This window comes from Antennarius striatus, chromosome 7 (assembly GCF_040054535.1).
Source record: "Antennarius striatus isolate MH-2024 chromosome 7, ASM4005453v1, whole genome shotgun sequence".
NCBI classification, from domain to species: Eukaryota; Metazoa; Chordata; class Actinopteri; order Lophiiformes; family Antennariidae; genus Antennarius; species Antennarius striatus.
This window is the reverse complement of record NC_090782.1, coordinates 17,530,570-17,548,151: the sequence shown is the minus strand read 5'-3', so window position 1 is coordinate 17,548,151 and position 17,582 is coordinate 17,530,570. Positions and strand designations below refer to the sequence as shown.

At 44.2% G+C, this 17,582-nt stretch overlaps 1 protein-coding gene across 1 annotated transcript; it reads left to right on the top strand.

Moving 5' to 3' along the window:
- The first annotated feature begins 322 nt into the window (after positions 1–322).
- On the top strand, positions 323–16,004 carry onecut3a (one cut homeobox 3a). Its single transcript, XM_068320156.1, has 2 exons — positions 323–1,361; positions 15,611–16,004. Exons 1-2 carry the CDS (start codon positions 323–325, stop codon positions 15,901–15,903), a joined length of 1,332 nt encoding a protein of 443 aa, XP_068176257.1. The 3' UTR covers positions 15,904–16,004.
- Positions 16,005–17,582: the final 1,578 nt, after the last annotated feature.

The following is a 17,582-nucleotide window of genomic DNA, read 5'->3' as shown; positions in this document are numbered from 1 at the left end:
GCAGAGACGCGCTTTGGGTGTAGAGGAAGGTGCTTTACAGCGAGAGGAAACCAGGCAGGCGCACCTTCGCGCACTGAGCAGAGGTTTTGCGGTGCAGCTTGTGCGGTGGCCGGGACCCGATCTTTTAAAACCATGCTGGATTGACTGCAAGAGCGGCAACTACAATCAATGGCTTGGGTTTGAAATCGTTCAAAATTTATTGGAAAGGAGTGTGAGATAGAGAGGCAGAGAGAGAGGGAGAGAGAGAGGGAGAGAGGGGGAAAGCAGCGAGGGAGAGAGCGAGAGAGTGGTGAGAGGGGTGGAAATAAAGATCCTTTCAATGATGGAGCTTACAATGGAAAACATTGGAAATCTGCACGGTGTATCTCACTCCCATCAAACGAGCGACTTAATGAACTCTCCACACGCACGCCAGTCGTCGGCGTCGCATCGGAACTTGGTGTCGCATGGACGTTCGGCCATGGTGTCCAGCATGGCTTCGATACTGGAGGGAGCGGGGGACTACCGCACAGACCACGCGTTGTCTGGCCCCCTGCATCCGGCGATGACCATGTCCTGCGACTCCGGGATGAGTCTGAGCAGTACCTACACCACGCTGACTCCACTGCAGCACCTGCCTCCGATATCCACCGTCTCGGAGAAATTTCACCACCCGCACCCACACGCTCACCATCACCCGGCGCACCAGCGGCTCACAGCTGGGAATGTCAGCGGGAGCTTCACCCTGATGAGGGACGACCGAAGCCTCGCCTCCATGGGTAACCTTTACGGCCACTATCCCAAAGACATGTCCGGAATGGGGCAGCCTCTGTCCCCTTTGTCCAACGGTCTGGGGTCTTTGCACAGCTCTCAGCAGACTCTCAGCGCCTACGGTCCAGGAGCTCACCTCTCCAACGACAAGATGATCTCCTCGGGAGGCTTCGAATCCCACGCCGCTATGCTGTCCCGGGGCGACGAGCACCTGGGCCGTGGTCTCGGGGGCCACGGTGCGGGGCTCATGGCATCCTTGAACGGCTTACATCATCACAGCCACCCGCACTCTCAGGCAAATGGTTCCATGTTGTCAGACCGGGATAGGCAGACCGTTGTTGGAGGTGGGCAGGGAGCTGGGTCAGGGCAGGTTGAGGAGATAAACACCAAGGAGGTGGCACAGCGAATAACGGCAGAGCTCAAGCGCTACAGCATCCCACAGGCCATCTTTGCTCAGAGGATCTTGTGCCGGTCCCAGGGAACTCTGTCTGACCTGCTGCGGAATCCTAAACCATGGAGTAAACTCAAGTCTGGCCGAGAGACATTCAGGAGGATGTGGAAGTGGCTCCAGGAGCCCGAGTTCCAGCGGATGTCGGCCCTCAGGCTTGCAGGTGAGTGAGGAGACAGCTCCCAATCTGAGTGATGTCGGGGGATCAATTAGAAGTCAATGTGGCGAGACTGTCAATACCTGCTCAAACAGACATTACTAGAAGTTATTAGTCAATTGTATCGAGTAAAACTTCATCATGACAGTTGGGGTGTTAAATGTTGGGGGAAATCTATATTTTGATTGATGCTACCAACCATGATAGTATAAACAGACCCCATTCAACACAGGACGTGTTATAAACAGGGGATACGAATAATTTTTAATTCACTAAAACACCAAAAATGCAAACATAGTTAGGACAGACGTATTTGTATTTACGCACACGTATGGTTTACGCACGGGCAGAGCGTGGATCCTTTTCGCGCTCTATCTCTCTGTCCCTGTCTCTTACACACACACACACACACACACACACACACACACACACACACACACACACACACACACACACACACACACACACACACACACACACACACACACACACACACACACACACACACACACACACACACACACACAGAGAGAGACAGACAGCGAGAGAGAGAACGCGAGCAAACAAAGGAAATCAAAGTAGGATATCACCAAGATTGATTTCATCATGTAAATATTACTTTCAATGTAAAACTAATCACTCTATTGCAGCAAAAATTCCCACTTTGGCTTCGAACCCTTGAATTCAGTAAACTTGATGTGATATTCTGTTGCTTCTCCTGTCAAATAAACGCAAACAAGGATCGTCTGAGGCCTGGTCCGAGTCGGAGGAGCATGACCTCCTATGGATCAATATTTCAGGTCCAGGCGTCCTCTTTCAGAGAAGCACGCTGATAAATGATCGATTTGGACCTGAAAGACAGAGACACAAACAGATGCGTCTCTCCCTGGTCTGTGTTGTCTCTGGGATATCTTGTCTCCAAAGTTGTGTTCGGCCTGTTTTGTCTAGATTGAGAAGTGGTGACTGTTGTGTTTTCTGCTATCTCTGTGGACACGATAGGACAAATGACTGATCAAGCAAAAAATAAAGAAAGAAAGAAATTGTGAAACGAACCCACATCGCCTCGCTGTTGCCAACATAGCGTTTTACAATGTGTGCGCTGTGATATGGACCAACATTCCAGACAGCTTTAAACTCTCACTATCTGGTAAACAGAACGCAAGAAACATGATTGTCGCATTGGCGTGAAGCGGAGAAGTGAACGAGGGGTCCCCTCTCATTGATGTTTGTGTAAAGACCCTGTTTAGACATGCTGCGCTCCAAAACGTCAATCAGTCTGTGAGTCGTATTTCAGAGAACAGTTCAATTAAGCGGATATAGTGGCATATTTTAGTTCCAGTCAATGCCCTATTGAAAAGCACTTAATGGCATGTAAATTGTTCCTTTGCGCATTTAGTGAGGTTCTGGTAAATAAAGATTTAAACACTCCACAATTGTCTCTTTAAGTGCCACTGCTGTTAAAGCTAATTGGGCTGTGGGGTTTTATATCTTCCACACTCGGCATCAGGATAACCCCCTCCGCCCCAATCCAATTGACATGTTGGAGTGGCACAGTCCTGTGCAGAGCACACTTCCTGCATATATAAATGTCGGGCCCAGGGCAGATGTGTGTGCATATGCGTGTGTGTCCATCCTACATGTGCATGTGTATATGATTGCAGAATGTAAATTAGAACTGCACTTTAATTTTACTCAACGGTAAAAGGTTACCTACATATTCTATTATTCGGAGATGCATATATATTATAATGTAATATCCATCATATGTTAATTTCATCCATTTAAATCTGCAGACGCTGAGTTTAGTTTTTCTGTTGTGCGTTAAACTGCTACTACAAAAGGTCTCAGACAAAAAAAAAATCCAGATGGGTAAAATGACAAATGACTCGTATGCAAATGGGAAGGAGCAGCGTTTTAGTTACTGCATTTAAAATCACCATTATCCTCGGTGCGCATGTGGGCTGGGAGTAGGAGTTGAGGGGGTGCTGAAAGTGAGGCTGGGCCGTATTCGCTCGGCCACGTCAATCAATAAATTCAAATTACTATTCCAAATTCATCACAGTCACACAAATCAATGCAGCTGCCCTGCTTAGCTAATGTGAAAACACCAGTGTCTGCACACACACATGACAATCCACCCCTGGAAGGAAAAAAACACAGATAGGCCCGACTGGGGGGGAAATGTGTGTGCCCTTCACGCTTAACATCTCTTAATGCAACGAGGGCAAAGACCCACAGGCTTTCCCACCCATTGTGTTCCTAGTGTGCGCAGACACACCACACAGCCCCTGCAAAAGCCTTTCTATACATCTTTTCAGCATAGTAATGTACTAGTCTGCTACAGTTGTAATATAAATATTAATAGACAAGAAAGAAGTGGGTAGAGTGAGGTTTGGAAGGCATTTAAAGATCGCATTAACGATGAAAACAATTCGTCTTTGCATCTGTGTTGAATTCCACACTCCATCTCAATGTATTTGGTCGGGTCAATACAGCCCTGATCGATAAGGATAGCCAGTGCATCTATCAATTATCCCGCCTCAGCACTCTCTCCCATTGGTCTCTCCCCTGGAGCAGAGGGGGGAAGCGGGAGTCGGAAAGGGAGGGGGTTTGGGGGTGTAGGATAGCTGTTATTTAAAAAAAATGCTACCGCACACCTTTTACTTTGCTGTTGCAATGTTCTCTCTGATGATTGTAATTCACTTTGCTTTTCACGATGCAGTCAGTTTTACGTTCAACACATATTCCCAGACAGATGTTGAACTAGTTTCCTACTGCCTCTCCAGATCCCTTTACGCGTTCCTGCACGTCACTGAGGCACCAAATCCTGCATTCTTATTTGTGACGTTGATCAGATGCCTTCGCAATCTTAAAAAAAACAAAAACAAAAACAAAAAAACCGCACACACACTCTGCTTATTACCATTTAAATGGCTGGAACACGTGGCTGCCAGTGTGTGCGGGTCAAGACCCACAGGACACGGAGGAAGAAAACGTGGAGAATGTGAGCGAGAGGCCTCTATTCATGTTTCAAGGGACTACACGCCGTTTACATAGGCCTAATCCCCTCCACCATCCCCCAACCTGCACGCTGCATCCTCACCAATTCGTACACGCAGCCCTACATTCATTCTCTTTCATAAGTAAAACTATATTTATTAAGTTTGATCATTTGCCTTGCATGTAGAGCGTACCCTTCTCTGTGGGCTGCATGTAAATCGAAATACACACAGACCTTTTTTTTCATGACCTGTTGCACCATACTGCTAAAAGTAAAATATATTTTATATGGCTCGAGTCATGATTGATTTATCTTCATATGGATGAAGGTTAAAAGCGCCTTTTTGTCTTCATCCATGAAGAAGCGCGCACAGTTCCTGCGGGTCAGTTCTGGGGCGCTGTCCAGAGTTCTGAAATATGCGTCCTCGGCATCTCCTTGCTTTCTCGAGGACAGTTCAAGGTGGTGAACTGGAGTTTTACTAACACCGACTTAATAGCATTCTTCTAGGCCCTAAACACCATTATTTCATCCAACTGCTTCCATCGATCAATATTACAATCCACAACCGCGTCAATCACGCCATCCCACTCCCTGCTTTGCAGTCCAAACAAAGCCAACCGGGGATTCCATTTAAATGACATCTTTACCCTATTTTTAGAGGCTTCATAATTTAAATCAGAGGTCATTTTATGTTTAATATCACAGAGCAGCAAAAAAGATAGGAATGCTGCTTTTTTATGTCGTGTAAGCAAGTCGAAATGGGCTGAGGCGTTATAGGATGTGATTGACGCGGGTTTATCTTAAACAGGATTTTTTTTTTTTCTTATGGAGATGGCTTGATGTTAGCCTGCGAAATGATCGATTGCTACTTTAATAATAGATGTGTGAGGGGAAGATATAGAGGGCAGCTGCGGTTTCTCGTTGTTCGTTAAGCAGAGCAGCTCCGTGTGCTGTAAGTACTGAGACAAGCATGTACAAGCATCGCCTTTGAAATCCTCTGGTGGGGGAGCAACAGTCATTTTTACCTCCAGGCTATTTTGTTTAAATCCTGGCTTCAGTGCAGCTTATACCATGTGAAATGACATCTCATCCCTTGTATCATTATCTACAACCTGGTAACGAAGAGCCTGGGATGAGTGGTGGCGTTTTATTGTCAATTTTATATACTCTTGAATCGTGTAGGCGAATATTAAGATTAATTATGGGAATGAATAATGAGAAAGAAGGATGCTGGAGAAGAAGAAAAAAAAGAGACCACCTCGCTCATCCTTTAAAATAGCTATGAATTCATTCATACAAGGCTGACGTGAGAGGTTGCAGCTTCTCTCCTTTCCACCACAACACGACCGCAGAACGCGGGACGACAGGAGCTCGCCAGCCCGCGTACGTGTCGCCTTCTCTCCCGTGGATATGTGATCGGGATGTAGATTGCGTATGCGCCACATTCTTAGGGCCGATCTGGCGAGCTCTGAATCTGTATCGATTTCCATTCCCCCGGCCTCTGCTTTCCATCTCTGGAGTTGCGCCATGCACCCATGCAACACCCCCCCCCCACTCCATCTCCACCATGCAACACCAATTTCACCCATTAACAGCTCAGCCTTCAAAACACACAACGGAATGACTAATAAACGCATGCTCCGGTGCCGGCTTGTTGCGCACCTCTGGTCAAAACAGTCAAATGCCGGCTGTAAAATTTAGAGGTTATTTCTGTGATGGAGCATGAGACGACTTTAAAGTTCACAGACGGTTAACCTCTTTTCGCTCATTATACAACCCACCCACCCACACTTTTTCCATCCTGCAAATACTGCTCTGACCAATTCGACCTTACTATTCAAAATAATGCGTTTTTAATAGAAATCAGATTAGCGACAGAAGAAGCAGCCTTCCACTTGTTCACCCACTCCTCTTCCTCTCTCACACACACACACACACACACACACACACACACACACACACACACACACACACACACACACACACACACACACACACACACACACACACACACACACACACACACACACACACACACACACACACACACACACTTCGTTCCAATTCACACGGGGGGGGCGTGCTGTGCAATTATAAATGCAGTTGAGGTCTGGACTCTGTACAGTCTCGAAAACCGTCTCTTCTATTTTAGATGATCAATTCCTGCGCTACTCCTTCGCCCCCTCGCCAAACCGGATCGATAGGAGAGAATGACCTTTAAATCAAATTGCTGGCAGAGTCGACTGAATACACGCTCCTAGCTTCAAACGGTTAATATCCCAAACACCACCTTGCAGGGGGGGAAAAAAAAAGATACAAAAGGCCTTAATTTCAGGATGATCGCAATCAAATGTCATTATTCGTCCAGGCAGTCTGGAGTCAGACGGATGCACAAAAAGGATGCGCTGCGGGTGTTTGGGTGTGAAGACGCCCGATGAACAAACAAATCAGGGTGACTTTTGACCCGCAACAATCTGCAACGTTTGACATCAGAGCCAACTCGTTCCAAAGATCAGAGTGTTGGGCAACTAAAATGTTGACAGGAGCATCCAGCATTCATTCATCATCAGCAGCTGTTACGTAACGCCCGCCCCCCCCCATACACACCTCCCTCCAAAAAATAAATAAAATTAAATGAAATAATTATAATGCGCAGTTACAGTTGGGCCTACTTGAGATGCTGGACCGTGTTGGAGAATGGGTCTAGTTTTTGTGGCGGAGCGGTTATATCAATCTGTGTCCAGAGGCGCTGCTTATCTGACGGCCGGACAGGCCATCGGTTATTAGAGGCCCGATAATGGCTTGTTTAATGCGCACCCCAAGAATAGGAGGCAAGGACATTGTTCCCGCAATTAAAGAGAAAGGACGGGTCCAATGGAACCCTGTAAGGTTTCTAAATAAGCAAGAAGTCGTTTAATCTCCGGGTAAGTGTTAGATCCCTTAAACCGAGGAAAATAATGAGGGAAGCACATTATTCCACTTATTTTGATGGTAAAATTTATTTACAAAAAAAAAGATGAAATATTTTTTGTATGAGAAAATATTTCAATGTAGTTTACTTACCCCGTTGAGTAAAAAATACATAATAAAAACAACCACCATTAAATGAAATAAATACATTAATACATTATTTTAATCTGTTTTGTTTTTGTTTTTTTGTTTTTTTAAGTTGAACGGGTCTTGTGAAATGTAGCTGAAGAGCTCGTTGGGCCTTTTTTGAAATGAGAATCCAAATGGTTTGTACAGAACCTTTGTAGGTCTTTCAGTGGTCGATCACAACAAAACCACAAACACACACACACACACACACACACACACACACACACACACACACACACACACACACACACACACACACACACACACACACACACACACACACACACACACACACACACACACACACACACATGCAATCCGAAACTCCGGTTGGGTAACCCCACACAGATCAACAAAGGAGCAAAACGACTGTGAAATCAATTGATGAATGAATCGATGTCAACATAAACAGCATTTATATCGTGTTATTAAATATAACGAACAGGTTGCGCGTTATTCTACAATTAGTCTAATAATTAGTTTAATTTCTTTCTCTAGCAAGCCTGCATGAAAACGCTGACTGATTTTCCTTGGGTCGTTTATTCGGGATCTGTAAATATTTACAAAAATCTGAGTGTCTGGCTGTGGTTTGTATGGGTAGATTTTTATTTTCAAAGGCAAAAGAACATTAGATTGGAGTTGAAATAATTTGATTTACAAATATCAATTATAAAAAAATCCGTCTGCTGGATTTGTTTCGTATTTTACGTTCATCATAGTGTGAATAAATAAAGAATAAAATTATAAACATACCCTTACGAATTACACACAATAAACCCAGATAAATAAATAAACCTATCAGTAAAATATTCTAACGCATATGGAATAACAAACAGTCGTCATTTATTTCAATCCAAGATGATTTATTTAGCATCAGAGAAAATAAACCAAATAAAACCCAATTAAGTCGCAGCAATAAGTGCTGTCTGGAAATATCTCTGTTAACTCTCGTATGATTGAATGAGAACAGTATTGAATTGAACCTGGAAAATTCCTGCATATTGAACACCTGTCTGAGGACAATACACGGTCTCGTCACACTGCAGATCACGACTTGATCTTCCTTCGACAAATAAGAAATTAACAGAAAAGTGACACCTGGCATTTGAATATTAGGAGAATATTTCAATAAAATCATTTCAAAATCTCTACACGTCAACGTTAATGACGTAAATACAGAAGAAAGCCAACTCTAACCTAAATGACCTCTCGATATTTAGTCAAGAGAGGAAGGTGATAATTGTGAGACAAATAAAAAGTCTGCGACTTTCTTTTGATTTTGTTCCACTCATGTCTGTTTTTTTTTTTTAAATTATTATTTTGCTAAAAATGATCAGATGTCTGATTTACACAGCTCTATAAAGTTTGTAAAATCTACTCAGTACATGAAAAGGATGTTAAAGGGGGTTCGAATTTTTTCCACCGGTTTCACATCCGTGTGATGCGGGACTATTGACCGGCCACAGAGCCTCTTCCCCCGCACACCGAGACACCGGAGCCGAAAGAGACCACCACAGAGCAGAGGTTTTTTTTTTTTTTTAAATAGTAATTGTAAATAAGGTTCATGAGGTGAAATGAATTTTATAGCGGTTAAATAGTTTATTTATTGATCACTCTAAAATCCACTCCTGATAAATTCATAAACGAGCCTGTCATTATGAATTTATCAAGAGCGGGCCCACACCTGTTGTCTGTGGGAAATGACGCCCACGCCTGCCTCTGCAAAATAAAGCTTCATGATAATTACCAGCTATATCACGCATAGCTGGTCAAAGCAATTATAAATGAAATCAATGATAACCGCAGATAAGAGTATCACTCTAACTATGGAGGCACTCATACAAATAAGAGGCACATGCAGACCAAGGCTGCTATTAAACTGCCAAAAAAAAGCAAGTTAAAATTCAGTCATATAGTTCTCTCAATGGCTCAGTGCATTTAATTATCTAAAACCTCATAAGGAGGGTGATCATCACAGGCAGCAGCCTTTACTGGTTATCGATTTTCCTTTTTAGCACTAAACAATTTCTTAGGTTTACCACGGGGTTACTAATAACACGTTGGGTTGAAAACAGAACCGAATAAAATTATATTTATCAGGTGCATCTCGTGTATTTCAAACTGACTGACATTACGTTAAATTGTTCTTTAATGACTTGTTGAGAAATCCAAGGTGTCCAAGTCTAGAAGCAAAATGTTGCAGACAGGCAAAAGGGAGACTGAGCTGAGAGGAGATGTGTGTGAACTGGATCAGGGTGTAACTGAGTCCAGCTTATTGAAGTGTTGGAAAAGAAATGCCTCGCAGCTGAGACGCGGAAGAGGCAAACAAACAAATTGTGCTGCTTTATCAGTATATTAACTCCAATTCGCACTCATTACATTAAGGAGTATTGAGTTGCGAGTGTTTGGACCTGGCGAGAGAGAGACAGAGAGAGAAATGGGGGAAAGACGGAGCTTGGCATTGCCCTGCAGCCAGTATGAAATAAATGCTACAATATGGAGACAGGGTGCGATACATATTTCTCTATCAATCTCCAGGGCAACAACCCGCGAGAAACAGCAGAGACATTACTTAATAAATAGAGAAGTCCAGATATCACGTTGCGCAATGATGCGTCTTCTAATGTGGACAGGAGAGCGCCTACAAGCGAACAGGCTGCGCATGCATTATTAGTGAGGAGAGGAGTGTTATCAGCAAGAAGCTGTGTGTGTGACGCGCCGAACCGGAACAGGTAAACATGTTTATTGGTAAATTAATTCAATCAGCAGACTTTGACCCCCCCCACCCCCCCTCCCTTACACTTTTACAAAGAGGACTGCGGGAGCGCTCCTCACACCGACAGGGGTGTTTGTAAACCACGAGGAGCAGGAATAATTTCAAATGCAGATGCGTAATCATGGTTTTATACACCACTACAGGCCGTTTGACTTTCTCATTATGAGGAGGAAGGGCAGTGATGATCAATAAATGATTAGTGTTCGAGATGGACTCAAATTCAGCGACAGGAGAGGCCTGACGCAGCTGTACAGAAGAAACAGGTGATCGTTCACTTACTTTCCTCTTTTACCCCCTCCCTCAGGTTTTTAGTTTGCCTAAAGAAAGCCGGGTCATCACGCTTACTTCCTGGTGTGTTTTTGCGTCTCCACCCCCCCCCCCCCCAAGGCATAATTAATTGGATGAACTGAATTTCACACACGAATTATTCACGAATCTATCGATCAATATTGAACACCCAGGGCCTTTCTCTTAACCTCGCTTGGTTTGTCGTGAGGCAAAGAATATTAATGTCATCAGCGGAAGAGAAATAGGCATAAGTTACCGTTTCAAGCCAAAAGGATAAGTCGAAAAAATTCCCATTAAAGAATTTGATAGTTTAAGAGAAAAGGACCGCTTTGCCCATAAATTCGATTCAGGAGGCTCCATAAATGATATTCACGGAGATTAAGCGGGCGCCTGCTTTGCATTCATGGGGAATAACCTTACGAGATTAGATAAAAATGTAAAACTAAAGACTAAAACCCCAGAATGGACATGATTAATCAATCTTTGTGTGTTTGCAAGGGAGCCATTCGAACTAGGTCAGCTCCTGTTCACAGCTCCATAAATACAAGCGATGGAAACCACAGTCCTCTCTCGGTGCAGCTGCAGAAAATACCCAAACAGGATTGTCCGGCTGCTCTTTGTGCATGAGTTTATGTCCGTCTCTCAGTTCGGTGCCTACTGTAGCTCTAAAAGCTGCAATGATCGATTTTTTTCTTTTCTACGCTGAGCTTGGTTCAGTAATCAGGGCCCCCTTCCTCCCCGATCGATCGATATTGATTACTAAATCCAACGCCTGTAGCAAAGGCAGCGCGCTATGGCGCCCTGAGCAGACGGGCCACAGCGAGAGCGACACCTGCCGACTGCAGGCGCACAAAGCAATCGGTCGATGAGGTGGCAGGACGCGACTCCTGCGTGGATGGAGGTGCGTGGAGAGAGAAGCTCGGTCAGAGCTCATTGTGCGAAGATCGGTTTTGCGTCACTCTTTATGTGCTGAATTCTTGCGAAGAAAGGCGTCACTCTGTGGATGTAAAGTCAGAGGTTTTTTGCCTTAATCTAGACCTAAAAAGATTTAAGGGAATGAAGTTCTAAAATTTGTAATTTAAACAAGGACCAATTTCTTAGTTTCCCAAGCATTTACAGCCCAGATGTCTTGGCTTCTTGAACACAAATCAATTCATAGATTTTGGAAGAATCCCCCTTTTCTTTTAATAGATGGGCTATTCATGTTGATTTACTGCCGAAAAATACACATAATGAGAGTATCTGTGAAAATGTCAAATGTTCTTCACAAGGAAGTAATTAGTACTAAGTAAGCTTAGGTAAAATACGTCTGCCTTAAAAGCCAACTCTATTAATTTTCATGAACAGAGTAAAAGTGTAATCGTGCAAAACCATTTTTAGTCAGGTGGCTGGTGCGTGTGTGTGCTTGTGTGTGCTTGTGTGTGTGTGTGTGTGTGTGTGTGTGTGTGTGTGTGTGTATGTGTGCGTGTGTGTGTGTGTGTGTGTTTAAATCACAGACAACAAAGGCCACAAACTATACAGGGAGGATATTCTAGCCATGGCAGGCTGAAGCTGCGTAAAAGAAAGGGAACACAGATTGACTCCAATAATTAATCCATAGTCATAAATTTTTGTAAACTCTATTATTCCATCATCAAATCAGGATTATTTTGAGAGGAATGGGTGATGTCATAAACTGTTGCCTAAAGTTACAGTACACTTAAACTCATTGTTATGTCATGTTTAATATTTCTAAGTTAAATTAGTCAAAGTGTAAGAAAATAATCTGTAGCAATGAGAAACTCTTAAAATGTCGTATATACTTAGAATTTGCACCATTTCCAGTAATCGCAGAATTTACAATATTTTCATGGCATGCCAGAGAGCGCACGTCACATAATGTGCGTGCGTTGCGGTCTGGTGATGCGGTGTGAACGCTGCTCCTCCTCGGTCTTCAAACGGGATCCTCGCTGCATGTGCGGGCTGATCGTCCTGCTGGGAGACAAATCCTCTCCCACACAACTTAAAGCCAGACAATCTTTACTGAACAGATGCGGTAGATTCTGCGGTCTGGAGGGAGCCGATGAGTTGCAGGTCCGCCTAATTGGAATAAAAAGAACGTCCTCACATGAGGACCTTTTTAGAAATTGCCACTGTAACATGACTCATCAACAGACTTCTCAGATTTTTAGTTGTATTTGGCAATTTTAAATATCAGATTTTTTCGGTTGTGGTTTATTCCCACAAAAACTTATTGATTGAGTTTTACAAACTAAAGCACGTTTTATTTGTTCGGTTAGTTTTTGTTTGTGTGCGCAGTTGTTGCTCTGTTTTCCTGCAGACGTCATCTTCATATTTGAGTTTCTAGGTTTCACCACCTTAGCCAACATTCAAGAGTGTGTGTTCATTTTCAGTTTGCGAATGGAATCCTTTTTACCACCAATGAGGATAACATTATTTATAATGGTATATGATAAAATACAACGGTGTACCATTGACTGCAATACATCAAATATATGAATAATCACAGTCAGTGTTTGAATTATAGGTGATCACAACCAATATCCATCTGCAGCATTAAGAATAGGTCAAATATTTCATTTTAAACTAGTAAGTGTAGAAATATGAAATATCCCCTGATTTTTAGTATCTTTTCCAAATTTGCAAGCACATTTTTTTTTTTACCAGCATGTGTTTTCAAAGCTTCTGTTTTCATATTGATGAGTCGTTTTTCCAATAAATCCATCATATGAGTCAGCTGCTGACAGTTGTTTCTTTAAATTATGGGAAATAACTTCCTTTGTATGGCAGAAGATGCGTTTGTTGTGTCACCACATTTTAAGCTACTTCGCTTAAGTGAAAGATAAATGCAAGTAATGATCTCATGATCATGTGATCACATTTCTTTTCTAAAATATTCATGGTTTGTCCTGAAGAACTTGATCCACTGAGATTGTGTTTCTGAAAATATATGAATAAAGTACGAATGATAAAGAGACATCATCATCCCTCTGTTGCAACTCATTATGACTGTCCTCTATCCTACAATAAATTAAAGGACACATGTGCACTCGTATACCCTGTATGCACTTGTTTTTGGCATATTATTAAAGTGTGTGCGTCTGTGTGACACACCACTTGCAGCTGCAGTGTTGATTTGAAATATGAAAATGATGGATGGACCCGCTTGCAGGTTAGACATCTGTAGTAAACAGATTGGACTGCAATGGCTGATCAATGGGCTCTGTTCCACTGTAATTAGACACACAGCGCCACTGCTTGGCTCCAGCCACTTCAGCATAATCACACACACCCCTACCCTCCACCCCCTTCCGCCAAACACACACATTCACACACTTAAGCACACACGAGGAACATAAAAAAAAGTGTGTCCTTAAATGTATCAAGAGACAGACAGACAGACAGACAGACAGACAGACAGACAGACAGACAGACAGACAGACAGACACACACACACACACACACACACACACACACTGTGAGAGTAAGACATTATTGAAGGTGAGTATGAAAGTATCAAACAGTAGCAAAAAGCAGCGGGTGGAGACCCCACAGGGACGACATCTTTCTCTTTCTTTTTCTCTCCAATTTGCTCCTGTTTTATTGAGACAGTAGGGAAGCTGAGAGGGACACACAGTCTGTTCTGGCAAGACTTCGATCCTCAGCCAGCAGGGGAACATGTGGCAGCAGAAGTGGTGCCTTAACCTTACACACACACACACACACACACACACACACACACACACACACACACACACACACACACACACACACACACACACACACACACACACACACACACACACACACACACACACACACACACACACACACACACACACACACACACACACACACACACCTTCGACATCCTCTCTGGGTGCCGTTTCTATCTTTTTCATGCAGCACGTCTGTTGCTTTCCACCAGTCTCCAACAAATACTTTGAGTTACAACACACTTACCCACAATACAACATTCTATTAACTATTAATTTCTGTGTTTGTTGCCTACAACATCACCAAGCCCTCAGCACCCCCCCCCCCAAAAAAAAAAGTCTAGGAGTGTGCTCGCTGTGCTTTCTTTTGAAAATTGCTCTGCGTATGGGAAAAGGGCTCGTAGCAGCCGGTGCATGTACCTCTCCAATGTTTGTGTTTGAGGAGGGGGGCCAGTGGGTTATAAATACCCTCTCAGAGCTCAATAGAGTGGGCTCCAGTGTGTTATGTTTGAAGTAGCAGACTGTAGACCTGCTGGGGGGGATTCTGACCTCAGTCCCAACAGAGAACCCCCCAATTCCTACAGCAAAGTCAGTCAATATCTCTCTTTCTCCTTCACTCACTGCCCCTCCCTTCTCTCCTCGGCTCCTCTTTTCGGCTCCTCCATCCGCGCACAAGTGCACACACTTTGTCTTACCCCATCCACATTCTCACTTCTTTCCTTTCTCTCCTTTCTTTCCCCGCATCCGTCCCTTCTCTGTCTCACATTTCCGCACACACACACACACACACACACACACACACACACACACACACACACACACACACACACACACACACACACACACACACACACACACACACACACACACACACACACACACACACACACACACACACACACACACACACACACACATACAAAATGCTTACTTTTGTGCAACAGTCACTCAGTCCCCCATTGCGACTCAAACTGCATTAATATTGAATCAAACAGCAGTGTCTCCAGCTAGCAGGCAACAGCCAGCCCCCCCCCTCACTCCATCTTTCTCTCACCGCGGGCTGGGTCCCTGTCTGCACTCTACAGGATGGAAGGAATATTCCCACTGGGCAGCAGGCATGGATTAGCTTTAAATCAACTTTAATATGGCTATAGAGATGGAGCTGTAGAATCTCAGCTGGGGTATAAACTAGTTTTTTACGTGTCTAAGTACTGGCTAATGATTTAGCTACTTTACCTTCCTATACCGTCTGTTGTCATCTAATGGTGTATGAATGTGTGTAACTTTCGTATATTTACCTGGCTTTGTGTTTTCTTTCCCCTCTTTGCCTCCCACTCTCATTCCCATCCCTCCCACCGCTGCCATCCACACCAAGCCTGCAAGCGCAAAGAACAGGAGCAACACAAGGACCGCAACACGGCACCCAAGAAACAGCGTCTGGTCTTCACCGACCTGCAGCGCCGCACACTTATCGCCATCTTCAAGGAGAACAAACGTCCATCCAAGGAAATGCAGATCACCATCTCCCAGCAGCTCGGCCTGGAGCTCAGCACTGTCAGCAACTTCTTTATGAACGCGCGGCGCCGGTGTGTGGACCGCTGGCACGATGACCACGGCGCCAGCCCCGGGCAGCCAGGCACGTCCGCCACCACCTTCTCCAAGGCCTGAGAGAAGGAGAGGACCTTCAGAGAGCCAGGGAAGCAGGTTGGAATAACAGGAAACATGGAATATTGGGTATAAAACCTGTTTATGACGACCACACCTTTCCTGGACTCTCTGAATGTGTCCTCTATCCTTAAAAAAGTTCTTTGTGCCATGCAATCATCTTTTTTGTCAGTCAAATTTTCAAGCGCTCACCTGAAACAAGCATAATCTAAAAGGTGAATTGTGAAGTCAGGTCCACTCTGCATTACTTACACAAGGACAATCATTGATTCTGTCTTTTTTAAAACAAAATCATTTTTATGGCATCTGACAAAAGTAAAGAGACACCAAAGATTTGATGTTTTTGTTGGACGGTACCAGACGTAGACGCTGGCCCTCCTGCACCAACCAAGTAGCCACTGATTCTGCTTTTGTCTCCCAAACTCACCTCCTTTGTGTTGCCTCTCGAGTCTCTCGCTCACCTCCTCTACGCCGGCACACGGAAGCAACAAGGGCGAAAAGAACTGCAATAAATCTGATAACAGAACAGCACACAGCCTTATTACCGAAGCCCCATCCTGCACACAGAAGGAGTCATAAAGAAAACAACGCAGCCTATGAAATAAACAACAAGGCTTTCCACTCTCCGCCTCTACCTCCCCCTCCTCCTGTAGTCTCCTTCATTCCTTGGCCAAAGGTATTCCCTGTTGGCCAGCCATTTCAGAGAGCAGCTCAGCCTGATCATACGGCAAACTAATGAATTGAAAAATGAATCGATGGACGCAGACAGAGAGAGCAGGGCCTTGACCCATCCTGAAGGTGAAACTCAAGACGCTCAGCAGTAGATACTCAGGTCTTCCAGGCCCAGGTCTATATTTTTTGCACAGATGTTGGAGGCCTGTAGGGAGACGTGTCATTGTTGCTCTGAGCTCTGAGCCTACAGTCTGTGTTTCTCTGACCAACAGCAGAGGCGGGTACGATGTCTGGACATGCTCTTTTGTTCTGCTGGGAGCTTTTTCTCTGATCGATAACTGAGAACCAAGTGACAACAACACACGAGGGCATCCAGCCAACTACATTACAGCTGCATATGAAAAGCAGAATGTAAGAGGAGCACATGGAACCCACTGGAGATGGGGACACAAAGGCCTCATGACATCAGCAGCAGCAAACCTCTCCCTCCCCAGTCCTGTCTGAGCTGGCAGAACAGCAGTGCCCCCTGCTGTTGAGAGTGGAGACCAGTACACAGCAGAGCAATGGGGCTCAGAGAGGAGGAGAGGAAGGGGACAGCCACTAGATGCGGAGGAGAAGTCATGGCACAACATGTTCAGGCCCTCACAGCTCTTTGAAGGCAGATCGATAGCTAGCCATTATCCTATTGTTGTTCCTCATCCAACCAGCACTGGTGAAGCCGGAGGAGGGGGATGGTTATAGTGAATGCTGAAAACGCAGGGGTTTAGCAAAGGCAGGGATTTATTTACCAATCCAAATCTTTCAACAACAAAAAAAAATCCATAAAATGCAAATACATGAATTACACAGATAGAGAAGTACAACAGAGTAAAAAGTAACAGAAAGGCTTGGTGAGACAGACACAGTTAAAGAAGGATGGAAATGTAGTATTCCTTCTTTTTTTTTCTCTTCCTTTTTTCCGGGAGGCTTTATATTTTGTTAACATATTTTTCCATTCCATCTGTTTGCAA

What these genes read in the sequence shown, in the direction of transcription:
- onecut3a (XM_068320156.1), top strand. Translation starts at nt 323, where the DNA reads ATGGAGCTTACAATGGAAAACATTGGAAATCTGCACGGTGTATCTCAC. An exon ending in GTCGGCCCTCAGGCTTGCAG is followed by an intron (nt 1,362 to 15,610) that starts GTGAGTGAGGAG and finishes ATCCACACCAAG; the next exon opens with CCTGCAAGCGCAAAGAACAG.